The sequence below is a fragment of the Pogona vitticeps genome, chromosome 5 (assembly GCF_051106095.1).
Source record: "Pogona vitticeps strain Pit_001003342236 chromosome 5, PviZW2.1, whole genome shotgun sequence".
In the NCBI taxonomy this organism is placed as follows: Eukaryota; Metazoa; Chordata; class Lepidosauria; order Squamata; family Agamidae; genus Pogona; species Pogona vitticeps.
The window spans coordinates 88596056-88622814 of NC_135787.1; the positions used below are offsets into that span (position 1 = coordinate 88596056).

Consider the following 26759-nt stretch of genomic DNA (forward strand, 5'->3'; position numbering starts at 1 on the left):
AGCAATCAGACTTTCAGGAGAGTGGACTGTATCTTAATGAGAGGATTGACCACTAAAAGATACTGTTCGTGATGTCAATATCCACCAGGCAGTTCAAAAACTGTGAAGACTGACATAATGTGCACCTTGATGTAAGCAAATGAACAAATAGATTTAGGACTGATTAAACATTGACAGAGGTGCTGCGTTACCAGACTACGCCAGGGGGCGTAATGGTGAAGTGAACTGCCCAGAGATGAAACCAAACAGACACTGTTGTAGTGTTGAAAGTATTATTTACAATAAAGTCCATATATACAGGGGTAAATACAGTTTCTCTTGGTCTTTATACAGTCCTGGTCATTCACAGTAGTTCTTCAGTTAGCAATGGTAAATTTACAGTTTCAGTAACCAAATATTGTTACCAATATAAAGAGTCCAGCATCTACGAAGTCTTCTCCTCTCACCACGGAGATAGTCTTCTCCCAGGATCTTCTCCTTGCAATATGGCAAGTCTTCATCCAGCGATGCAGTAAATACAGTAACACGATCACCAGCAACACAACAACCAACCAAACTATCCAACAGTCCAACTACCCAAACTACCCAACAGTTTGTCTCTGTAAGCTTGGCTAGCTTTATTCTTGGATCATCCAATCACATTGGTTGTCACACAGCTGCCTCAATCAACCCAGCTGTGCTCCTTTGTTATATGTTGCTTCACTAAATCTGATCCTGTAACAACTTATATATTGAATTGCAATGAACAATTCTTCAGGTTGATATTGAGACCTGTCAATCTCCTCCAATTGTTTATAGCAATTCTGATACATACATTATACATTGCTTTGAACATATACAGAGTTCCTTTTACATTCATATACATTATATCATACCCAACATTTCACATGCTTTGTTATGTTTGGTTGGCCCCAATACTTTAGTCAAACAATCAGCTTTATTATTTTCTGTTCCACAGTATATCAGTTCAATTAAACCATTCTCTATGCTTTGCTTTACATTCTGGTATCTGATATCTGTGTGTTTGGATCTGCTTTTTACATTTGGTGAGTTCGCCATTTGTATGACAGCTTGATTATCTTCAAAAACTTTTATTTGTGTTTTTATATTCAATCCCAGATCTTGTGCCAATTGTTTATAGAATACTAGATCTGTACACAATTCAGATAATGCTGCATACTCAGATTCGGCAGAAGACAATGATATAAATTTCTGTCTAGCTGTCTTCCAGCTTATCAAACTTTCTCCCAAATGTACAGTCATGCCTGATGTTGATCGTCTGGTTGTTAAATCACTCCCATAATTTGCATCGGCATAAGCAGTAATAGCCAGTTCTCCCACTGGTTCTAAATTTAGCCTTTTATTTTGTGCCTCCTTTAAATACCTTAGTACTCTTTTTGCTGATTGCATGTGCCTTTCGTTCGGTTTGCTTACATTCCTAGATAGCAAATTTACAGCTATAGAGATGTCTGGCCTTGACCATCTGCTCAAATATAATAAGCTGCCTACCAGTGACCTATATACATCAATATCACATTCCGGGCCATTCATATCTTTTTCGAACTCTATGTTCATTGGAGTTGCTGCACTTTTACAATCCTCCATTTTATACTGTTTTAGGAGTTTTAATATTTTGTTCTTTTGGGCTATTTTAAATCCTTTCTCACTTCTTTCTATCTCTACTCCCAAGTAGTTACTTATTTCTCCCAAATCTCTCAATTTGTAATGTTTCTTTAACATTTGGATTACCTCTTCAGCCTTTTTCTTATCTTTTGTAAATATGGCTAAATCATCCACAAATACTAATATTACAGCTTGTGTTCTCTCATTTATAAATAAACAAGGGTCAGCCTTTCCTTGCATAAAACCATTGTCCTTTAAAGTTTTGGTTAAATGTTGGTTCCATTCATGGCCACTTTGTCTGAGACCATATAGACTTTTCTTCAATATCCAACATTTACCTTCACTTTCTATACCTGGTGGAATTTCCATATAAATGGTGTGTTTCAGGTCAGCATATAAATAGGCTGTTTCTATATCAACATGCCTGGTTATGAGATTATGCTTGGCTGCATAGGTTAAAGCAAATCTCAGTGTCTCTGGTCTTAGAGCCGGGGCAAAAACTTGATCATAGTCGTTTGAAGTTTGTGCATACCCTTTTGCCACTAACCTTGCTCTATACCTAACATTACCATCGGCATCCACCTTCCTTTTAAATACCCATCTGGAACCAATTACTTTTGATTTTTCAGGCAGTTTCACCTCCTCATAAACCTTCAGTTGTTTTAATGAATTTAACTCCTTCTCCATTGCCTCTTTCCATTTTATTTGTTCCTTCTCAGGCATATTACATATGTCATCATATGTCTCTGGTTCAGCCACATTGAGACAGTAATAGGTCTCAGGCTTGTACCTGTCAGGAGTTTTTCTCTCTCTGCTTGACCTCCTAGGTAATTCTCTGTCCTCCTCTAGAGTTTCCCTCCTTTCTGAGTTGGATGGAATTTCCTTGTCTGATTGCATTTCCTCAGGTTCTACCTCTCTTTTAATTTCTTGCTCTGGTTGAGAGTCACTTTCATCTGCACTATCATCACTACTCTCATTCCTTTCATGCAATTTAATTATTGTTTCTGGGGGTTTGCATATTTTGTCCCAGTTACTGTGCTCATTGAATGAAGCACTGCTACTTATTACAAGTTTGTTGGTATTTGGCAACCCAAACCTAAATGCTCTCCTATTTTGTTGGTATCCAAGGAAATACATCAACCTGGCTTTCTTCTCTCCCTTTCTCCTTATTTCTTTTGGGATGTGAACCCAAGCAGGAGATCCAAATACATGTAAAAATTTTAAATTTGGTTTTCTCCCAGTCCAAACTGTGTAAGGTATGTTGTTTATCCCACTGTGCCAAAGAATATTAATATAAAAATTCGCACAAAGTGTAGCTTCCCCCCAATATTTCTCAGATAGATTACTCCCCCTAATCATTGCCTCAGCCATATTCTGCAGAGTTTGGCCCCTTCTTTCAATAAAGGCATTCTGAGTAGGTGTATAGGGAGCGGCTCTCCTGTGAGTAATACCATTTTTCTTTAATATTGCTTGAAATTTGGCATTTGTAAACTCTGTTCCATTGTCAGTTTGCACCACCTTAACCTTTTTCCCTGTTTTGCGCTCTACAAATTTGAGCCATTTCTCAAACTCTATATGTACTGCACTTTTATCTTTCATGAGATAGCAGTATCCAAACCTGGACTTTTGGTCTTGGATAGAGAGAATGTATCTAGCTCCTCCTAATGATGCACTTTTGGGTCCAATTACATCAACTGACACCAAATCTAATATATTTTTCACTTGTACATCACTATGTTTCATTATAGGAGCTTTCTTACTCTTGGCTAATTGGCATGCTTGACAATTCACATATTCATTGCATTGCTTTAAATTAACTCCTACTGAGTTTTCAATTGTTTTTCTCAATGTTTTGTAGTTTGCATGTCCTAGCCTTTGATGCCATAAATGAATACAATCTTTGTGTATACATTTGTTTTCATAGACATTGTTAGCCTTAGTACAGTTTAGTCTATATAAATTGTTTCTAGCATAGCAATTCAATTTTTCATTGCTCTTGCTAGTTATTACACATTTCTCCTCATAGAAAGTGCTAACAAACCCATTCTTTGCTAATGAACTCACAGAAAGTAAATTATGCTTCAAATTTGGAACATGTAAAACATCTATTGGTCTAGCAATATAAGGCAATTTCACTTTACCTTTTCCCAGTACCTTAGCACTAACACCATTTGCTAAGCATACTTGTTGGTTGGATACAGGTTGGTAGTTAAATATTAGCTGTTTACTCTTACACATGCTGGAAGTTGCTCCAGAGTCGACAATCCACTCTTCTGCCTGTTCAGAGTTATAAATTTCCTCAGTCAGGCTTAGTGTTTCTCTCTTGCGTCTGGTTTGTTTTTCTTTTCCTTTCTTAAATTTACAGTCTTTCATCAGATGTTTTCTTGAGCCACAGGAAAAACAGCGTTTTCCAGAATGAATGCTTGCAGCTGTGTCCCCCTCCTCCTCACTTTCTTTCAGCTTATCACGGTGATTAGTGAGTTTGGAGTCTCGGAACTGTTTGTTATCTTTTCTCTTTTGTTCTTCTTCCAACAGTTTGCTAGTTATATTAATTACTGTTAGCTCTGCTTGAGGAAGAATTTCTAAATTGGTCACCAGCTGATCATATGACTCATCTAATGAAGACAGGATAATAAATGCTTCTTGTATTTCTGTAAATGTGATGTTCTTTTCTCGTAAGTCCATCAACATTGACTTCATTGCCTCTAAATGTTGAAGCATACACCCTCCAGCTTGCAGTCTAGTTCGGAAAAGTTTCCTGGCAATTTGAATCTGGCTTCCAACGTTATCTCTTACGAAGAGTCTCCTTAAATCCTCCCATGCCTTCTTTGCTGAGTTTTGGCCTCTCAGGTGGATAAGAAGACGGTCTTCTAGAGTTAACCCAATAATAGCCAGAGCTTTAAAATTTAGTTTCTTTTTCCTCTCATTTAGGACTGCTGGGGGATTTTCTACAATGTCCCACAATGCTTCCTTTTGTAGTAGCAACTGAACCTTCTGCTGCCAAGTTGCATAATTCTCCCCATTCAACTTTTTTATGCACAGTCCAGCCATAGACATTTCGTTGGACATTTTTTACCACAGACTGTAGACCACACACTACTTGGCTCTCTCTGGTCAGCAGTTTCTTCAATAACTTCTTAAATTTATACCTGGATGCAGTCTGGTGCGCTGTCTGGGCCCATAACCAATTGACAGAGGTGCTGCGTTACCAGACTACGCCAGGGGGCGTAATGGTGAAGTGAACTGCCCAGAGATGAAACCAAACAGACACTGTTGTAGTGTTGAAAGTATTATTTACAATAAAGTCCATATATACAGGGGTAAATACAGTTTCTCTTGGTCTTTATACAGTCCTGGTCATTCACAGTAGTTCTTCAGTTAGCAATGGTAAATTTACAGTTTCAGTAACCAAATATTGTTACCAATATAAAGAGTCCAGCATCTACGAAGTCTTCTCCTCTCACCACGGAGATAGTCTTCTCCCAGGATCTTCTCCTTGCAATATGGCAAGTCTTCATCCAGCGATGCAGTAAATACAGTAACACGATCACCAGCAACACAACAACCAACCAAACTATCCAACAGTCCAACTACCCAAACTACCCAACAGTTTGTCTCTGTAAGCTTGGCTAGCTTTATTCTTGGATCATCCAATCACATTGGTTGTCACACAGCTGCCTCAATCAACCCAGCTGTGCTCCTTTGTTATATGTTGCTTCACTAAATCTGATCCTGTAACAACTTATATATTGAATTGCAATGAACAATTCTTCAGGTTGATATTGAGACCTGTCAAACATCCATCTTCTTTGGAATGAGAAAATAAGTGTGAAAAAGTTTAAAAAATATTCCAGTCAAATATAGTTCAAGTTATGGCTGAAGTATTCCTTATAGATAAAAGAAATTTTTACCTTTCATCTTCTGACTCAAACATTGTATGACTTCCTCTTCTGGGCACACATTTTCCTTCCATTTTTCTCAGACCTAAAAGTAACAAAGCAAACATAAAACTGTAGAATTCAATATTGTTTCTGTTGTCACTGGACCCACACTGCAATTCTTTAAGACTTAATCATGCACAATTACATATATACGTATGTAAAAAAATCTGCTAGCATTCAAATATCCATGGGAACATTAGGACAGACACCTTGAGCACAATACACCAGACATAACTGTAATGGGACAGAGAAATATCTGGGTAATTGACATTGCAATTCTAGGATACCAGAACTGAAGATGAAGAATGGAAAAATTAACAAAATAGAGACCTGCCTAGCAGAAAGCATATGTTGTTTGGCAACGGAAAGACCTTGTTGAAAGTTATGGGTGAGTACTTTTTATCTTCTGGTAAAGATTCAACAAAGGTTGACATATTGTCCCAAAGGAAATGCTGACATGCACCCATGGCTCCCTGGTAGTTAGCGACATGCATGGTGAATGCTGCTGATGAGTAAGGCCATCTTCCCATTCAGTCATTCCTTTGTCTTTATTTGGTGGCATGAGGGTTTGTCGATGTAGAGATCTGGATTGAGAGGCTTTGACAAAAATAGAGTTTGGAGTTGGTTCTTTTTGAAGAAATAGAGCTCCAGGATCATGGACTCTGTAGAGGTTATCGATTCGTTTAAACATGGTATGGAAAGAGGCTGGCTTTGTCCAGGATCGTTGAGTGGTGCTGAGTAGAGACAGAAGCATCGAGATGTGTACTGGAGTAGCTGTATCTTTAGAGACTGGGTCATATAGATCAGTGGTTCTTAACCTTTGTTACTCAGGTGTTTTTGAACTGCAACTCCCAGAAACCCCAGCCAGCACAGCTGATGGTGAAGGCTTCTGGGAGTTGCAGTCCAAAAACACCTGAGTAACAAAGGTTAAGAACCAGTGATATAGATGATTGGCTGGTTCTGTCAAAGGACGGTGGATTTGGAGATTGAGAGACAGCCATATCGATCATAAATTGGGCATAAGTCTGAAAGTCTTCTGCTGGTGATGGTGGGTTGGCATCAATGAGGTAGGATTCCGGTGAGGTGAGTAATACTGATGGTGTCTGAGGTCTGGATCCATGATCAGAATCGGGATTGTGTTTGGAGTTGATGGATTGTCGATCGACCTCTGTGTCGATAGGTTGAGTGTCATAGTATTGACATTTGTGGCTCGATATCGATGGAGGCATGTCCATGGGCATTTGTCGGTGTTGAGGATTTTTGATACTGAGAGATGTCATTCAAGTTTCCATGGACGTCATTTGATATGGTTGCACGTCAGTGTTGAACTCAGGGTCATAATGATGTCGAGTTTGATGGCTTGGTTCTACTGGTCAATGGAAATCGTGCGTTAATAGAAGGATAGAATGAACATCCATGGACCAGGATGGATATCGAAGATCATTGATATCAGAGCCTGTATCTCACTGATGTCGAAGTGGAGGTTGCTGACGAGCTGGTAAAGCAGTGTAGTATATAAACACTGGAGATGCTGAGCAAGTGGAATGATTTCCTTCATCTGGATTAACGGGAAAATATCGGGAGGCTGGAGCTTGTAAAAGCCTTGAATGTATAAGCAAATTGCTCGATTGTCCTGGATCTTTTAGGTGCCAAGTAGGGAGCAGGTTGGAGTCCATGTGGGTCAGGTGATATGGCCGTTACGGCACCAATGGCTGTCGAGATTGAGGTCTGCCATGAGAAGCTAAGGCTGAACTGGATAGAGCAACTGGCTGATTGGCGATAGCAGTTTGTCCTGTTGAGCACTGGTTGGGGCAAAGGGCAACCCGATGAGTGCTGAACACGGGTCTGAGCCATGCATGTTGAAATAGACTGCTCCAGGGGCTGTTGGGACCAATGTCTCTGAGGCAGTCATGGTGGACGATCAGATGTTACCGAATAAGGTATGGTCTCTAGTTGTTGTTTGGAGTCGACCCTGTCAGGTGAAGCAACTATGGGACGGTTGCTCAAAAGAATAGTGTTGAGGACTGGGAGGAGATGTTAATCAATCGACTCTGTCATCCCATTCCAGTGATTGGGAGCAGGGTTGATGAGAGGGGATTCCACCATTGTCAGAAGGTGTACCAATGGAGATTGATTCGGTGGTTTGATGAGGCTGCTGAGAGATGATTGCAGCTTTAGATTTATGTCGTTTAGGTCTTTTAGGCAGAGAAGGTTCCGGGACTGAAAAGGCTTCCGTGGACATTTGATGTTTAGCAGAGGGGTTCGATATCGAGAATTTTGGTATTGAGCGCTTCCATTTATGGGTTTTTGAAGTTTTAGACGAAGTGGATGAAGCGTCTGAGTGGGATGGTGTGGTCGATGGATGTTGTTTTCAGGCTTCAGAAAGAGCTTTTTCCATTGCTTTGGTTTGTGAGGTGGCCTTACAAGGAGGTTGGGCCATTGTGGTTGGTTGAAGGGATTGCTCCCAAAGACAGAGTTTAAATCTGGATAAGCGAGAATGGAGGACTCCACACTTGAAGTTCTTGCAGTGCTGGCAGGAGGATGTCTGGTGTGCCTCTCCCAAGCAAAAAAGACACCTGGTGTGGTCATTGGAAAGTGGTACAGTATTTTGTTATCACAGATCACGCAGTGTTTAAACGGGCCCAAGGGGGCCATGAATAGGAGAAAAATGTTTTGAGGAGAAAAATGATGACGGGGTGCTGCTGCAGCCGGTGGCCGAGCGAAGCAAAAAGGAAAAAAAATCTGATGATAAAGAATTTGATCTAAAGTTTAAAAGAAAAAAGATCAATAACAGGAAGGAATCAAGAATAAGCTTTTTCTCTTTTACTCACAGAAGCAGAAACTATGAGGCTCTCAACGTGGTGGTTGAAAGAAACTGAAAGGGGAGCCTCGGTGCCAAGGTACTTATATGAGGAGGGAGGGCCCTTATTCCAATGTGTTTTTTGCTACCACAGAAGCTCTAGAACTTTCTGATGAGGCTCCGTGCAGGTGCGGATCACCCAGGGTGTGATTCACAGAGGCCATAAAGAAAAACCACCTGCCTGGCACCAAGATGTTAGCAGATTTGTTTTCTGGCAAGTAGGAACTTTCCAAAGCTGGGAAAGTGTCACTTTCACTTTCTTGTTCCATTAAATGTAATGAGCAGATCAGCAGCAAGGAAGGAGGTGGAGTTTAAATGCTTGCAGATCATTTCTGAAATCTAGAGAAGCAGGCAATCCTCATTTGCAACCTTTATGCGTAGGAGAAGTCAGGGAAGAGGGTGAGAGAGCTGGTACTCTGAAAACTCCAGCAGGAACAAGCAATCTCACTGGAAAATTTTTACTTTGCATGATGCAGAGTAGAAAGTGCTAGTTGATTGTGAAATCCAACAGCAGCAAAACACATTTGCAACTCTGTGCTGGCTTTAGCAGGACACAAACTGTCCATTCCATACACAAGCATGACCTGAAAACATGCTTATCTTTATATGTAATTTAATGCAGTACTAGCAGGTAAGGATGAAAACACTTGTTTACAGTTGGTATCTTGCTAAATGTTTAAACTAGCCTTGCTTTGCAAATGCTACAGGCAGACCTTGGAAATCGTGCAGGGACAGAGTTCAGCAAACACATTAGGCTGGTTACTCAGGGTGTGGCTAAGAAAAAGCTGGAGCTAGGAAAGGGCATCATTAAGTTTTACTTGTATTCTGCTACTTCTATATTCCCGTTGCCACAAGAACAGATCATGCTCTTGCAGCAGCAGGTCAAAAATCCACTGCTTAAAGATATTTAAATCACAATTTCCCTGACTTCAGACCAATTTTGATTTTCCATGACCAATTTCCATTTCCCTGACTTTCCAGAAAGTGGCAACCCTGCAATACTAAGGTTTTGGGTTAAAACTTGCATCTGTTATACCCTGTTTTCCCGAAAATAAGACCTAACCTGAAAATAATCCCTAGCATGATTTTTCAGGATGCTCGCAATACAAGCCCTATCTAAAAAATAAGTCCTAGTTAAGTGAAACCCCCGTCCTCCACCATTGTGCAGCCACCAGAAGATAACATGACTGTATTTGAATAAATGTAGACGGTAGTACATGAAAAGAATTAAAAGTCACCTGATAATGAGCCCTAATGTGGTTTCTTGGAGCAAAAATTAATATAAGACCCGTCTTGTTTTCAGGGAAACACGGTACAATACCAGTCAATGTTTTTATAATTTTGACTGTGCCTAGTGTTTTTGAACAACAACAGCAGCAGCAGCAGCAGCAGCAGCAGCAGCAGTAGTAACAAAGCAAGTCCTAAACTCTTTCTCTAAAAGTGCACACTTTGTCAGAAAATTAAGTGGATTTGAATTTAATTGTTACTCCCTATCAAAAAGTGCACTCCTGGTTTGTTGTTGTTGTTTACTCGTTTAGTCGTGTCTTCGTGACCCCATGGATCAGAGCACGCCAGGCCCTCCTGTCTTCTACTGCCTCCCGGAGCTGGGCCAAATTCATGTTGGTCGCTTCGATGACACTGTCCAACCATCTCATCCTCTGTCGTCCCCTTCTCCTCTTGCCCTCACACTTTCCTAACATCAGGGTCTTTTCGAGGGAGTCTTCTCTTCTTATGAGATGGCCAAAGTATTGGAGACTCAGTTTCAGGATCTGTCCTTCCAGTGAACACTCAGGGTTGATTTCCTTCAAGATGGATAGGTTTGTTCTCCTTGCAGTCCAGGGGACTCTCAAGAGTCTCCTCCAACACCACAGTTCAAAAGCATCAATTCTTCGGCGGTCAGCTTTCTTTATGGTCCAGCTCTCACTTCCGTACATCACTACAGGAAAAACCATAGCTTTGACTATGCGGACTTTTGTTGGCAAGGTGATGTCTCTGCTTTTTAAGATGCTGTCAAGGTTTGTCATCGCTTTCCTCCCAAGAAGAAGGTGTCTTTTAATTTCATGGCTGCTGCCACCATCTGCAGTTATCATGGAGCCCAAAAAAGTAACATCTGTCACTACCTCCATATCTTCCCCTTCTATTTCCCAGGAGGTGATGGGACCAGTGGCCATGATCTTAGTTTTTTTGATGTTGAGCATCAGACCGTTTTTTGCACTCTCCTCTTTCACCCTCATTACAAGCTTCCTTAATTCCTCCTCACTTTCTGCCATCAGAGTCGTATCATTTGCATATCTGAGGTTGTTGATATTTCTTCCGGCAATCTTAATTCCGTCTTGGGATTCCTCCAGTCCGGGCTTTTGCATGATGTATTCTGCATATAAGTTAAATAAGCAGGGGGACAATATACAGCCTTGTCGTACTCCTTTCCCAATTTTGAACCAATCAATGTTTCCATATCCAGTTCTAACTGTTCCCACGTATGGGTTTCTCAGGAGATAGATAAGGTGGTCAGGCACTCCCATTTCTTTAAGGACTTGCCATAGTTTGTTGTGGTCCACACAGTCAAAGGATTTTGCGTAGTCAATGAAGCAGAAGTAGATGTTTTTCTGGAACTCTCTGGCTTTCTCCATAATCCAGCGCATGTTAGCAATTTGGTCTCTAGTTCCACTGCCCCTTCGGAATCCAGCCTGCACTTCTAGGAGTTCTCGGTCCACATACTGCTGAAGCCTACCTTGCAGGATTTTGAGCATAACCTTGCTAGCGTGTGAAATGAGTGCAATTGTACGGTAGTTGGAGCATTCTTTGGCACTGCCCTTCTTTGGGATTGGGATGTAGACTGATCTTTTCCAGTCCTCTGGCCACTGTTGAGTTTTCCAAACTTGCTGGCATATTGAATGTAGCACCTTAACAGCATCATCTTTTAAGATTTTAAATAGTTCAGCTGGAATGCCATCACCTCCACTGGCCTTGTTGTTAGACAAGCTTTCTAAGGTCCACTTGACTTTGCTCTCCAGGATGTCTGGCTCAAGGTCAGCAACCACACTATCTGGGTTGTCCGGGATATCCAAATCTTTCTGGTATAATTCCTCTGTGTATTCTTGCCACCGCTTCTTGATATCTTCTGCTTCTGTGAGGTCTCTCCCATTTTTGTCCTTTATCATGTTCATCTTTGCACAAAATTTTCCTTTAATATCTCCAATTTTCCTAAATAGATCTCTGGTTTTTCCTTTTCTATTATTTTGCTCTATTTCTTTGCACTGTTCATTTAAGAAGGCCCTCTTGTCTCTCCTTGCTATTCTTTGGAAGTCAGCATTCAATTTTCTGTAACTTTCCCTGTCTCCCTTGCATTTTGTTTCCCTTCTCTTCTCTGCTATTTGTAAGGCCTCGTTGGACAGCCACTTTGCTTTCTTGCATTTCCTTTTCTTTGGGATCGTTTCTGTTGCTGCCTCCTGGACAATGTTACGAGCCTCTATCCAAAATTCCTCAGGCACTCTGTCCACCAAATCGAGTTCCTTAAATCTGTTCTTCACTTCCACTGTGTATTCATAAGGGATTTGGTTTAGATTATACCTGACTAGCTCAGTGGTTTTTCCTACTCTCTTCAGTTTGAGTTTGAATTTTGCTATGAGAAGCTGATGATCAGAGCCACAATGGGCTCCAGGTCTTGTTTTTGCTGACTGTATAGAGCTTCTCCATCTTTGGCTGCAGAGAATACAATCAATCTGATTACGGTATTGCCCATCTGCTGATTCCCATGTGTAGAGTCGCCTCTTGTGTTGTTGGAAAGGAATGTTTGTGATGACCAGCTTGTTCTCTTGACAAAACTCTATTAGCCTTTGCCCTGCTTCGTTTTGAACTCCAAGGCCAAACTTCCCTGTTGTTCCTTTTATCTCTTGACTCCCTACTTTAGCATTCCAATCCCCTAGAATGAGAAGAACATCTTTCTTTGGTGTCAGTTCTTGAAGGTGTTCTAAGTCTTCATAGAATTGGTCAATTTCAGTCTCCTCAGCACTGGTGCTTGGTGCATAAACTTGGTGCATATTGTGATGTTGAAAGGTCTGCCTTGGATTCGTATTGACATCATTCTACCATTTTTAAGATTATATCCCATTACAGATTTTCCCACTCTTTTGTTGACTATGAGGGCTACTCCATTCCTTCTACGGGCTTCTTGCCCCCAATAGTAGGTATGGTAGTCATTTGAATTGATGCCCAGGATGTCAATATTTATTCTTGCCATCTCCTGTTTGACCACATCCAGCTTCCCAAGGTTCATTGATCTTACATTCCAGGTTCCTATGCAGTATTTTTCTTTGCAGCATCGGACTTTCCTTTCACTTCCAGGCACGTCCACAGCTGAGCGTCCTTTCGGCTTTGGCCCAACCACTTCATTAGCTCTGGAGCTACTTGTACTTGTCCTCCGCTTTTCCTCAGTAGCATGTTGGGCGCCTTCCGAACTGAGGGGCCCATCTTCCAGCGTCATATCTTTTAGCCTTTTGTTTCTGATCATGGGGTTTTCTTGGCAAAGATACTGGAGTGGCTTGCCACTTCCTGCTCCAGGTGGATTGCGTTTAGTCGGAACTCTCCACTATGACCTGTCCGTCTTGGGTGTCCCTGCACGGCATAGCCCATAGTTTCTCTGAATTACTCAAGCCCCTTCGCCACAACAAGGTAGCAATCCATGAATGGTTTACTCCTGGTTTACTACAATCTTAATATATATATTTCAAAATCTCCTTGCCCAGATTAACTCAATTTCCAATAATCCATGGAAGAAAATTAATTTGATTTAAATCAAATCCATGTTGCTGAATGAATTACAGCAACACACATTCCATTCATATAATCATAGAATAATTGAGTTGGAAGGGGCCTATAAGGCCATAGAGTCCAACTCCCTGCTCACTGAGGTGGACCCTCAAAGGATCACATTCCACTGGATTTCATCATTTTTAGAAAAGCTATAATTTTAAAATCACAACTTCTAAAGTACTATAAAGCTAACACTGGCAAAAGGAACAAATGAACTCTAAAACAATAAAATAGTGATGACCCATCACTATTTCATCAGAAGACCAACAGATTGTACTGTACAATTTCAGCACTGCAAACACAAATGGCACTCAATAGTGGGAGTACAAAAGCAAGCTCTAGATCAGCTTGGGTGACCTGTGGCCCTTATAAATACTGTTGAACTGTAATTCCCATATTCCCTTAGCTACTAGTAAAGCTGGCTGGGGCTGACAGAACTGTTAATACACTGTTGCAGTCCAAAGCCATAACTGCTATAAATTGTCCACCTTCTTCACAGACTCATGTAGGCAGCATAGTCATATGAGCTCTCAAGGCTCTCATACATAATGATAAACACATACCTGTAGAGTACAAACTGCAATTCATGTATGTCAGATACATGGAAGAATGCACCAACCATACTTATACTGTAATCTACATATCTGATCAAGATATAATCTCATGTCACACAAGCCCATGGATTGGATTCAAAGGTGGTTACTCTTTTACAGAAAAGTTGCTTCACACTTTATGCTGGAGATGTCAGAAATTAAATTTGCATATGTGAGAACAACAGCTTCAGTAAAGTTGGGTTACCTGCACCTGTGGTTCTTTAAGTGGTCATTTCTGTAAATTCACACATTTGAGTTTAGTATTATGTGCAGAACAGCTCTAAAGCACATTCCAGAGCTCTACAGCTTGTCAACAGGCTAACCCCCACCAATTCTTTATGGACAGGCTCCATGCTGATCAATCCATCAGTCCTCCCATGTCTGATGTCCCGTAAGAAAGCAATGACATGACAGAGGGGGGATGGAGGGCTGTGTGAATTCACAGAATGACCACTCAAAGAACCAGTTACAAGTAAGTAGTTTGCTCCTATTTAAATGTCCTAGCAGCTTTTAGCAATTTTCCCTACAAAAAATACTTCAATCTGCTGGGTTTTAAAGCTAGCTTGGTAAATTTTCTAGATTGACACAACTCTGGGGTTGATGATTCTCCACCAAAAAAAAACAAAAAACAAAAAACACTATATCCATCGGTGTGGGGTATCTTGGCCTTACACACAGAACATCTTTTTAAAAGGCTAATAGAAGCCATAAACAATTACATTGGTGCCTCGACTTAAGTCCCGACTTACGACGATTTTGAGTTACAACCAGGTTTTTCCCCTATTTCCAATGGGTCATGGGGGTGGTGGTTCGTTTTTTGGGGTTTTTTCCCATTTCTGATGGGTCTTGGGGGGTTTGTTTTTTTTGTTTTCCCCCCATTTCTGATGGGTCTTGGGGGGTTGTTTGGTTTTTGGTTCCCCCTCCATCTCCGATGGGTCTTGCACACTTGACTTGCTTTCTGCTTTGCTTTTTCTGCATTTCCGATGGGTCTTGCATACTTGGCTTGCTTTCTGCTTTGTTTTTTCTGCATTTCTCTTTTTTTTATTAAACACAGACAAACATACAAAACAAACACAAAAACATATATACGGGGAGAATATATCCATCTAACATATAAACCTGACTACATAAACCATATTGCCCTACTAAGCATCTTTAGGCCATATCCATTTAATATATAATTCTGACTACATAAACCGTAAAGATTAACATACTTAAATTGTCTAATATATAATCTTAAGCCTGTATTGATCTTATATTCAAGCCATTCTTAGTTGCATGGATCAACTATAGTTCACAAGTTATCTTCATACTTCTAACTCATCCTCAATAACTTCTAAACATTTGTGATCAGAATATGTAATCTAATTTGAGCATTACCTATATTTATCTACCATTTACGACATTCAGCAAGTAACTTCCCCATTTTTATTATATTTCTTTGCTCCATGTATAAATCAGGGATTTTTAATTATTTATAGCCTTGTGAATCTAGGAATTCATTTCTTTCATTCTTTTTACTGGCTTTTAAAATGCTATCTATATTGTCTCTTTATATTCTTTCATCCGCATTCACCTCTAACCAGTACTCATCATAAGTAATTCTAATTTCATCTTAAAGGTAGCTTAGCCATGCACACCTCCCTACATAGAAGCTCTAGGCCAGCTCAGTATATTTCTAAAAGAGCACCACTTTTACAGATAAAAAAACATTGTAAATCTCATCTTATCTATATAATCAATATAGTGATTCAGTCATATTTAAGCTCTCTATATAAACCAAACTATGGCAAGTCCTTAAAGAAAAGAAATGGGAGTGCCTGACCACCTTATCCGTCTCCTGAGAAACCTATATGTGGAACAGGAAGCAACAGTTAGAACTGGACATGGAACAACTGATTGGTTCAAAATTGGGAAAGGAGTACGACACGGCTGTAGATTGTCCCTCGGCTTATTTAACCTATATGCAGAATACATCATGCGGAAGGCTGGACTGGAGGAATCCCAAACTGGAATTAAGATTGCCGGAAGAAATATTAACAACCTCCGATATGCAGATGATACCACTCTGATGGCAGAAAGTGAGGAGGAATTAAAGAACCTTGTAATGAGGGTGAAAGAGGAGAGTGCAAAAAACGGTATGAAGCTCAACATCAAAAAGACTAAGATCATGGCCACTGGTCCTATCACCTCCTGGGAAATAGAAGGGGAAGATATGGAGGCACTGACAGACTTTACTTTCTTAGGCTCCATGATCACTGCAGATGGAGACAGCAGCCACGAAATTAAAAGACGCCTGCTTCTTGGGAGGAAAGCGATGACAAACCTTGACAGCATCTTAAAAAGCAGAGACATAACATTGCCAACAAAAGTCCGAATAGTCAAAGCTATGGTTTTTCCTGTAGTGATGTACGGGAGTGAGAGCTGGACCATAAAGAAAGCAGACCGCCGAAGAATAGATGCCTTTGAATTGTGTTGCTGGAGGAGGCTCTTGAAAGTCCCCTGGACTGCAAGGAGAACAAACCTATCAATTCTAAAGGAAATCAACCCTGAGTGTTCACTGGAAGGACAGATCCTGAAGCTGAGGCTCCAATACTTTGGGCATCTCATGAGAAGAGAAGACTCCCTCGAAAAGACCTTGATCTTAGGAAAGTGTGAAGGTAAGAGGAGAAGGGGATGACAGAGGATGAGATGGCTGGACAGTGTCTGCGAAGCAACCAACATGAAATTGACACAACTACGGGAGGCTTTGGAAAATAGGAGGGCCTGGCGCGCTCTGATCCATGGGGTCACGAAGAGTCGGGCACGACTAAACGACGACGATAAACCATAAGAGCCCTAGCATCTAGTATTATTATTCTTCATTGACCTTTATGAAATTTTACCTTTTAGCTTCCCATCTGGCCATAATTGTTCATAATGTAATTACTCATATTGCTTTCTGTGTGAATATATATATCTCAGGACCAAGAAATTTTATCATTTAATCCACAGGATTCTTTCCCCAATTTCTTACTTCCCTTTTACCAGTTTTAAAATGCCCTCTATAAAATTTCATTAAGACATTTTCTATGTGATTTACTAATTTCCTCTCAATATAATCCATATCTCAATTTCCAAGCAACACAGATCAATTCAACCTCTGATCATAAATTCCTGCCTTTAAATTCACCCATCTCTTCTCTTTAACATTATTTTCCATCAGGATAAAATCCATGTGCTCTCCCACCTTGTCCTCACCCCTCCTTTCCTCATTTTTAAGTATTTTATTCTGCTTTTTTTAAAAAAAAGAGTCTCTCTCTGCCTCTCCGGAGGCCGTTGTTCAATTAGTTCAGAGCAGTCAATCGTTTCATCTCCCGTCTCCTCCTCAGGAACAGTGGTCTCTCCCCCTCTCTCTAGCGATGATAGTTGTTCAGCTGATTTAGAAGATACTGTCTGTCTCTTGCTATCATAGTGTCCAAGCCAAGAAATATTACTTTAATGTCTGTCTTCAGTTCTGAAATTTGAGCCTTAAGATGACTGATGAGATTAGATTGAAATTCCTGAAGACAGAATATCAGATCGGTTTCCATTTCAAAATTTCAAAGATGCATCTCGCCCTTAAAATTTTCATCCAAAAATCATTAGAGTCCGACAGACGAAGTTGCTCAGCTTCCCTCCTCGCTCCTTTGCAGAAAGCACTCTGGTCATAAAAGTGACTATTTAGATATATAGTCCTCCTTTATGGCTCAAAGTAAAGTTCCTTAAATTTAAGCTGTTCAGTCATTCACGATTCTCAAGCTTCTAATTTATAAAAAGCCAAACCTTAGGAGGGGGGGTTGGGGTGGGAAAGACAGATTGAGTTTCACTTTCTCAGTTATGGCGTAGTAAGAAAAACCTCCAAAGTTTGCCAAGATCCTCTGCCGCTTAAGAGATCGTCTCCACACTCAAACTTCCCAGAGAGAAACAAAACATCTGGTCTATTACTTGCCGTAGAGATATCCGATCAGCTTCTGTTCATGCAGTCAGATCATAAATCTTCCTTTCTCCCCCTTCTCCGAGCAGCTACGCACCAATTCATCATGGCGATTTCACGAGTCAGTTGCAATTGAGGAAAGGAAACTCCTCTGAAAAAAGCAGATTGCAGTCTGGATTCTTTGGCGTCTCCGGCTCCCCTGCTACGGCCCCACGTCTCCTGTGGGAACCTGCCCCCCCTTTTTCTTGGGGGGTCCGCTGACTCAGAATAAACCCAGGGGTTCTCAGAGCCCTGAGAATTCCCCTGTTCTCACTGCCCGTTGCTCCACCCCTCCCTTTTTCTGCATTTCCAATGGGTCTTGAATGCTTGGCTTGCTTTTCTCTCCCCCCCCTTTGGCCAGAACGGATTAATAACATTTCCAATTGGTCTTGCAGTGTTTTTTGTGCGGGTTTTTTGGTGATTTTTTTCCTTTGGCTGGAACGGATTAATTGCATTTCAATGGGAAATGGTGCTTCAAAGTACGACCATTTCAAGTTACGACCATCTTCCAGAACGGATTAAGTTCATAAGTCGAGGCACCACTGTACTGGGAAAAATGTGAGTAAAACATAGGGGATAACAGGTCTCTTTTTCTTTTTCAGGAGAAAAGTGCCAGAAGAAGGGATGAAAGAGAAACCACAACAAAAGATGTAAGTAAACATACTGTAGAATTTTTTAGATATGGTACCACAATGAAAGCAACATTCATTCTGGAGCTGCTGCTTCTACAGAGGAGAGGAACCTATTAACAGGCTGTAGACTCTGGAATGTTCCAAATGGCTGTGCAGATACAAAACCCAAATGTGCGAATCACAGAAATTCACAAAGAAGAAGCATTACATTCTATGTAGAATCAATTTATCATATGGTATCAAATGAAATCTAGTGTAATCGTTTGCAGAACAGCACTCCGGATTCTTCAGAAGGTCAGTTTTCCGAGTTCAGTGCAACGTTGTGGGAGAAACATTAATAGTGACAAGACCATTAAAGTTTTTCTGTTTTCAAAACATTCTAGAAAAATAATCATAACTGCCATAATAAGTTATTCCTTTGGCGAGGAAATATAAATATAGCAATATAAGACAATGACAAAAAGAGCTACTAGTAACAACCTTTCAAAACTGTTAAACAGCTTCAATCTGGTAGAATACCGAAAAATGAGATAATGAATGAACAGCAAAATTTAACAAAACAAAAGAATATATACAGTAGGCCCCCCTTATCCACGGGACCAGTATCCACTGATTCACGGTCTGAAAATACTCAAAATATTAAAAGAAAAATCCCAATACATGTATATTTTTAACGATGAAGTTATCAGAACTAGAGAAAACCAGAGACCATGCTATGTATAGGGTTCCCTAGTGAAAGAGATTTCCATAATGTCATTACCAGAACTGGCCACTAAAGGGAGAGAGACCTTTCTATGTAGTGTTCACTATTAAAATAGCATTCCTTGTTTTTAAGATTTCTATCCTAGCTAAACATGACACAGACAATGACTACTATTAAGATTTCAGTATTCTGGAGGCAGATTAGAAAATTTAAAAAAATATACTGATTCTGAACATTACCTTCCTCATTCTGGTCAGTGAGACATGATGTTCTGTTACTGTCATGCAGATCGTCAGGATCAACAGCATCTTGAGTTACTTGAAAAAAACCCATTTTCTGTGTTACTTGACAGGTGTCTCCACTGATATGATTTTTCCCACTTAAACTGGTCTTCACTTTTTCAACCATTCTTAAACATGTTTTATCTTTCACTTTCTGCAGCAGTAATATGAGAGGTTAATATAACTTTGTGGTGGGAATTAACTGTGTAAATAGACATATATCAACATTCAGAGATGCATTTTTCTCATTTTAGATTATATGTTTTGTTGTTTTACTTAATTCCAAGTTAAAGAAATGCATTAACATAAAGAAACCAAAGTACTGTAATACTTTTTTTATGAGTAATACCATCTAATACTACTTATAAATATTGCCTGGACACACTTTAAAAAGCTATCTTATGTTTTTAAATATCACTTTAACTTGTGCATGATCACCTGAGGGCCATGCCAGCACACATCCACCCCCTTTAAATGCCCATGTTGTCACTGAGTTCTAGAGGAGATCCAGTTTCTAACTACGGTACCTGTAAACTTATATGATTACAGAAATGCACATGTACTCAAGGTTGAATAATAATGATAATGTGCCCTTAAGTCAATTCTGACTTATGACAACCCCTTTTCATGGTTTTTAAGGTAGAGAATACTCAGTGGTTTACCATTCCCTTCTTGTGAGGGTGTCCTGGTACTGTGAAGCTTGCCAAGGCCATACTAGCCCTGCTCATAGGAGGCACAGCGAGGAATAAACTCCCAACTCTTTGTCCACAGCAAGATACCACTGAGCTATCCAGCGAGCTCTGAAGAGGTGTGATTTTGTTTACACATTTCTTTCTCCAAGTTTATAGGCTGAATAGGCCTCCTTACTCTCTTGCATTAGGAATGTGGTGGCGCTGCGGGCTAAACCGCAGAAGCCTGTGCTGCAGGGTCAGAAGACCAAGCAGTCGTAAGATCGAATCCACGCTCCTGTCGCTTGTCCCAGCTCCCGCCAACCTAGTGGTTCGAAAGCATGCAAATGCAAGTAGATCAATAGGGACCACCTCGGTGGGAAGGTAACAGCGTTCCGTGTCTAAGTCGCACTGGCCATGTGACCATGGAAGATTGTCTTCGGATAAAACGCTGGCTCTATGGCTTGGAAACGGGGATGAGCACCGCCCCCTAAAGTCGAACATGACTGGACAGAAATTGTCAAGGGGAACCTTTACCTTTACCTTACCCTCTTGCATTATTTACTCTCAACTGTAATTTGAGAAATGGTGGCCAAAGAATTCCGAGAATTCTGATTTACGAGTTATTTGAGATTCAAAACTAGATATGCAACATATGACAAGTTTCAGAGAAAGAATATACAGTGGTGCCTCGCATAACGAGCGCCCCGTTGAGCGATTAAATCGCTTAACGAGGGGCTCTGGGCCATCGCTGGAGCGTTCGCTCAGCGATGGCCCCATGGAGTTTTTTCGCACTGCAATATTCGCTAAGCGATTCGCTTAGCGAATATCGCATAACGAAGCGGGGGAGAACAGCTGATCGGCGGTTCCAAAATGGCCGCCGGAAGGTCCGCGCTGTATTTTCGCACCCTGCCCTCGCTTACCGAGGGCGCGAAAATGGCGGCGCTATGGAAGAACTTCGCACAGCGGTGAGTTTTGAAGCCTTTTTTCATTCCACACAGCGATGTTTCCCATAGCGAGGGTTAATCCGGAACGGATTAACCTCGCTATGCGAGGCACCACTGTAATTGTTTCTCACCCTTTAAGATACTGTGAAGGTATTTTATGTGAATAATTACCAGGATGTAATTATACCTACATGTATAAATGACATATTGGCCAAAATCCTGTTGCTTAGCATAGTAAATCACATTACAGTAGGCCAAATGAATCAAAAGAAATTTAGTGAGTCAACTGTTCCATAAATTCCATTGGTTCAAATGGGCCTACTTGGATTGCAACTTACTATGCTACTATTCCAATAGCATATGTGTCCACCTGATTAAAATGATATTCTACTTCATGCCCACCTTTCAAAATAAATGAATATTAAGAAAAATAAGCAAGAGAACCTTACCTCTAGGACCTCATCAAACAGAATCAGGAGATCTTTTGTGAAGTCTTTACTAAGTTCTAAGGAACTCAGGGCTTTTGCATAGACACGGACATCTGGTGCACTTGGATCCATCAACATTTCATTGCATATTTTCATTGCTAAATTATCATGAATGTTTAAGCCCTAGAAGAGCCACCACAATGCACATCATTTAAGGAAAAAACTAAACATTTTATTTTCATACTTTAAAGAATTGTCTACAGTTACCTTACTATACCCTGTCTAGGGTGGCTATATGGATAGTACTCTGGTGAGCAAACATTCAATTAAATTTTCCCACTTTTCATACAAAATTGACAGACTGCTAGTAGCATCACAATACAAATGACTGAATAAAGTTACTACATCAAGCAAGGCTGCATATACTGTTCAAGTGCTTCAAAGCAAATGTGCAAGAACATCTGTTTTCAAGCAAGAATGAGGAACAGGGATACTGGCTAAAATCCAGTAGTAAATCACAACTAGAGCAAGCCTATTGAATAAATGGAATTTATGGAAGTGATTCACCAAATTTTTACTGATTTAATGAGCCAAGATGCAGTTTACCACAGGATTACATCCACTGTTTTGTAGTGGCTCTGGTTCTTCTTGGGGGGGGGGAGGTGCTGCCAAGAAACAGATATGAGAAACAAGAACTGTGAATGCCATTTATTTAACTTGTGTTTATAAGATAGTTGATATGGGCAAATGATTGTAAAATGTTTGATCTGGGCAAATGGCAGAGTGAGGCGAGAACCTCACTTCAAACAACATCCCAGTATCTTGATAGGGGCTCACAAGTTTGTACTGTAGGACTCTTGTTAAATATACTGGCTATTGCCCCTTGGGATCCTTCAGTGTTTAGTTCTGTCTCCCTTGCTGTTCAACATATGCATAAAACTGCTGAGACAGATGGCCTAGGTTTTAGGGCTTGGTGCAACTAGTATGCTGCTGGTGCCAAACTCTGTCTCTTCTTCCCAGCTCATTCCAAGGAATGAATTGAATGAGTCTGGACAAATTTAAGCTTAGTCCGAACAAAACAGACATTCTCCTTGTCTGTCAAAAGTAAGTATTCAGTTTGTGTTGGATGGGATTATCTTCCCTCTAAAAGCTCGGATTTGCCATTTAGATGCATTACTAGATTCATCCCTGAGCATAGATGCCCAAGTTTTGGTGATGGCTTGAATTTTTTTTACATAGTTTATGTATTTCTAATATTTTTACCCTTCCTCTCTCCTAAAAGGGATCCAAGCTGCCTTATAGCATTAAAACACAATATTAAAAGCAGAAAATAGTAAATTATTCAAATATTTTAAAAAATTAATAACTACATGAAAGATATTAGGCAAAACAGATTTAGAAGCAATAAAATACATTTGTGAGCAGTTTTAGGTCCCTACACTAGGCAAAAGGCACTGCAGAAATGACATTAAATAAATAAAGCAGAACAGGCAAAGAAGAAATGTCTCCCAATCGCCCTAAAGCCCAACTTTCCCATTTTTCATCCCGTCAGCTAAGGTGTTCAGCAGTTACCTTCTTTAAATCCTAGGAAAAATGCCTAGGTAAAAATAGGGAAGCCTTCAGCATATTACAGCAAGTACAAATCACAAAACAGAGGCAGAAAGAGCACATCAAAGACAGTTCACCTCTGCACAAGGAAGATAAAGAAGCTAGAAGGTTCAGAGGAGGCAGCTTGTGAACCAAGTTTAAAACTGTGTGATATCCTTCCTCTCTCTAGCAAGAGAAAACCCAACATGGAAGGGTCTAGAAAATTTCAAAGAATCTACTACCAATGATTAACTCCAGAAGAGGCCCCATTTCCTCAGGATGCAATTGGAGTAATTGCTGCAGGGTCACTGGGGCTCCTCAAGATGGAAAGCAAGAACACCATCAAGCTGATACAGGTGGATGGTCAGATGATTCTACAAATGATGCTACAGAGCCTTGTACAGTGGTTCCCAACCTTAGGTCCCCAAATGTTTTTGGTCTACAGCTCCCAGAAATCCTAGTGGTGAAGGCTTCTGGGAGTTTTAGTCAAAGGACGTCTGGGGATCAAAGGTTGGAAACCATTGGTCTAGTACAGTGGTTCCCAACTTTGGGCAGCCCAAGTGTTCTTGGACTGCAACTCCCAGAAAAGCTAGCTAGCACAAAAAATGGTGAAAGCTTCTGGGAACTGCAGTCCAAGAACATCTGAGTTACCCAAGGTTGGGAACCACTGATCTAGCATATTATTACTTACCCATCAAATATGGATAAGTAGCCTACTTTCGTTTATACACAGCCGTATGCACCACATTGTTGCTATGTATCATGAAAGGTTCCTTACAGTCACTTGATGTCACCTGCCTGTTAGAGGTCTTCCAGTATTAAAAACTTCCAATATGAGAGGCAGGTAACATCACATATCCAATTTTACTAAAAGGAACTTGCGGCATTTACCAAGTAGAGTTCTGCTCTACTGAAACCAAAATAAAAGCCCTTGGACAGGATTTAGCATACCTCATAATTCTGGGAATTCTTTGTACATTGATTCAGTCCACTTGGTCTTGTCAGGTCTACTAAGAGCTCAGTAACATTAGTGACATCAACTTCAGATAATGGTGATGATGCAGGAGCATTAAACAATATTTGCAAAGTTGGAATAAAGACTTCTTCAAAGCATTCCTGATTAGCCCTAGATTTTTAAAATGTTTGATATTAAATGTTAATATACTGCATTATACACTTACAAAAAATGATCTAAGTGAAAATAAATCACCTTTGACTACTGATGATGAATGCGCTGCTGTGGAGCTTTTATCAAGGTTGGTATTCCAGAAATCAACATGAAAACATATTCATAAGAATCATGTATTGCCCCTTCCAAAATTAATTTATTGTAGAATAATTTCAAATCAAATAAAATCTGAGAATCACAGTGTTGCTTACTGTGATACAAAGAACAGTTTATGGCCGAAATCCTGTTGCTCAGCATAGTAATTTGCAACTAGAGTAGGCCCACTGAATCAATGGGTATTTAAGCTTGTAAGTTCCATTGATTCAATGGCTTTACTCTTGTGATTTATGATGCCACCCAACAGGATTTCAGCCTTGGGCAGCATTGATTGTGTTGGTGGACAAGCTGGATGGTAGTATCCATTTCTGTATAGACTATGGAAAATTAAACCACCTCACTAAAACCGACACTTACCCGATGCCTCGGTTAGATGACCTTATAGAAGCCATAGGGAAATGCAATTATATTTCAAGACTCTACCTAAGACTCTTATATTTTTGACTCTACCAAAAATTGAGAAGACTGCTTTATATTTTATTTTATTTAACTTATATGCTACCCACACTACCCAAAGGTCTCTGGGAGGCATACAGCAATTAAAATACAATAAAAAGATAACAAAATTAAAATACAATTAAAGTATATCTTCTAAAAATTGCCATTAGGACCCCCAGTTATTATTTCAATTAAAAGCCTTCTGGAACAGGAAGGTTTTGACCTGGCGCCAAAATGTCATCAGCGTCGGCACCAGACAAATCTCAATTGGGATGGTGTTCCATAGTCTGGGGGCAGCTGCCGAAACGGCCCTTTGTCTACAAGCCATTCCTCTTACCTCCTTGAGGGACAGCTCTTTCAAAAGGGCCCCCTGGCTAGATCTTAACTGCCAAGTAGGTTCATATGGAAGGATGTGGTCTTTCAGGTACCCAGGGCCCAAGCCATTTAGGGCTTTATATATCAAAACAAGAACCTTGAATTGGACCCGGGCAGCAACTGGTAACCAATGTAATTTAAACAGAATCGGCTTGATATGTCCCCTAGTGGCCCCACCACTCACCAGCTGCACAGCTCAATTCTGGACCAGTTGCAGTCACTGGACCATCTTCAAAAGCAGCTCCATGTAGAGTGCATTGCAATAATCTATACAAGATGTCAGTGCATGAGTAACTGTCATGAGACTCTGCTCATCCAGGCAGGGCCGTAGCTGGTATAATTTCTGCAGCTGAAAGAAGGAGTCTCTGGCCACCAAGTCCACCTGGGCTTCCAGTTAGATTGGGGTCCAGGAGCACTCCCAGGCTATGGACCCTATCCCTTAGGGGGAGTGTAACCCCATTCAGGGCAGGGAAATGTCCCTCCAGCCTGTCTGGCAAAGCACCGACTAACAGCACTTCTGTCTTGTCTGGATTGAGTTTCAGTTTATTAACCCTCATCCAGTCCATTATCAGGTCCAGACATGAGTTCAGCATAGAAACTGCCTCACCTGGATTGCTGGAAAGGTAGAGCTGAGTGTCGTCAGCATATTGCTGACTCCTCAGCCTGAACCTCCTGATGACCTCCCCCAGCGGTTTCATGTAGATGTTAAAAAGCATGGGGGACAGTAGCCCCCTGGGCCTGTTCAAATTTTGAGTCATGGGATTCGGGCTCATGAATGCTCCAGCAACCTCTCAGAGGCTAGTAGACCAAATCTTACAAGTGCTGAGAGAGTTTACAGTAGCTTATATTGAGAACACTGGAATCTACAGCTAGACCTGGGAAGAGCACAAAACCCACCTAGAAACTGTGCTACAAAGATTACAGGAGGCTGGATTAACAGTGAAAGCAAATAAATGCCAGATTGGTAGTTCAGAGCTAAAGTATTTAGGCCATATAGTAGGTGGAGTAATTAAACCTTTAGAATCTAAAATAGAAGCTATCAACAATTGACGCAGTTCAAAATCTAAGAAAAAAGGTAAGATAATTCCTAAGGTTAGCGGGCTACTACAGATGTTTTGTTCCCAATTTTAGTGAACAAGCCGCTCCATTATCCAATCTAACCCAGAAACACCGATCTGAGAAAATCCATTGGACAGCCGAATGTGAGGCCTTTAACAAGCTAAAGACGGTGTTGACTTCTGGACCAGGACTGTGAGCACCAGACTTCTAGCGTGAATTCATCATTTTTATGGATATGTCTAACATCGGGCTGGGTGCCATGCTGAGTCAGGTGGATGACAATGGAGAGCAGCACCCTATTACTTTTTGTTAGTAAGAAACTGCAGGCAGGTGAAAAACATCTTTCTACGATCAAGAAGGAGTGCCTAGCCATTATGTGGACATTACAAAAACTGAAATCATATATCTGGGGGAGACGTTTTGTCTTATGTAATGACCATTCCCCACTTCTGTGGCTGAGGACTACTCGTGCCAACAACAATAAACTGATGAGGTGGGCACTACTTCTACAGGACTTTGACTTTGAGATATGA

General features: G+C 40.6%; 1 protein-coding gene and 1 long non-coding RNA gene across 6 annotated transcripts in view; one reads left to right on the forward strand and one right to left on the reverse strand.

Moving 5' to 3' along the window:
- Positions 1 to 26560, forward strand: LOC144589447 (uncharacterized). Its single transcript, XR_013545542.1, has 5 exons — positions 1 to 131; positions 5847 to 5952; positions 8398 to 8464; positions 18426 to 18473; positions 26299 to 26560. It is a non-coding gene; the product is annotated as an uncharacterized LOC144589447 (long non-coding RNA).
- The window catches only part of NCAPG (non-SMC condensin I complex subunit G), a 78782-nt gene that overhangs the window by 2062 nt on the left and 49961 nt on the right, over positions 1 to 26759 (reverse strand). For 4 of the 5 annotated variants that reach the window (XM_073001071.2, XM_020809839.3, XM_020809840.3 and 1 more), the window contains 4 exons: positions 24021 to 24195; positions 21504 to 21665; positions 19398 to 19593; positions 5535 to 5607 (listed from right to left, as the gene is read on the reverse strand). In XM_073001071.2, the coding sequence (XP_072857172.2) occupies positions 5535 to 5607; positions 19398 to 19593; positions 21504 to 21665; positions 24021 to 24195 (606 nt within the window). The remainder of the gene's footprint in view (positions 1 to 5534; positions 5608 to 19397; positions 19594 to 21503; positions 21666 to 24020; positions 24196 to 26759) is intronic. The other variant, XR_012087576.2, reaches the window with a different exon arrangement.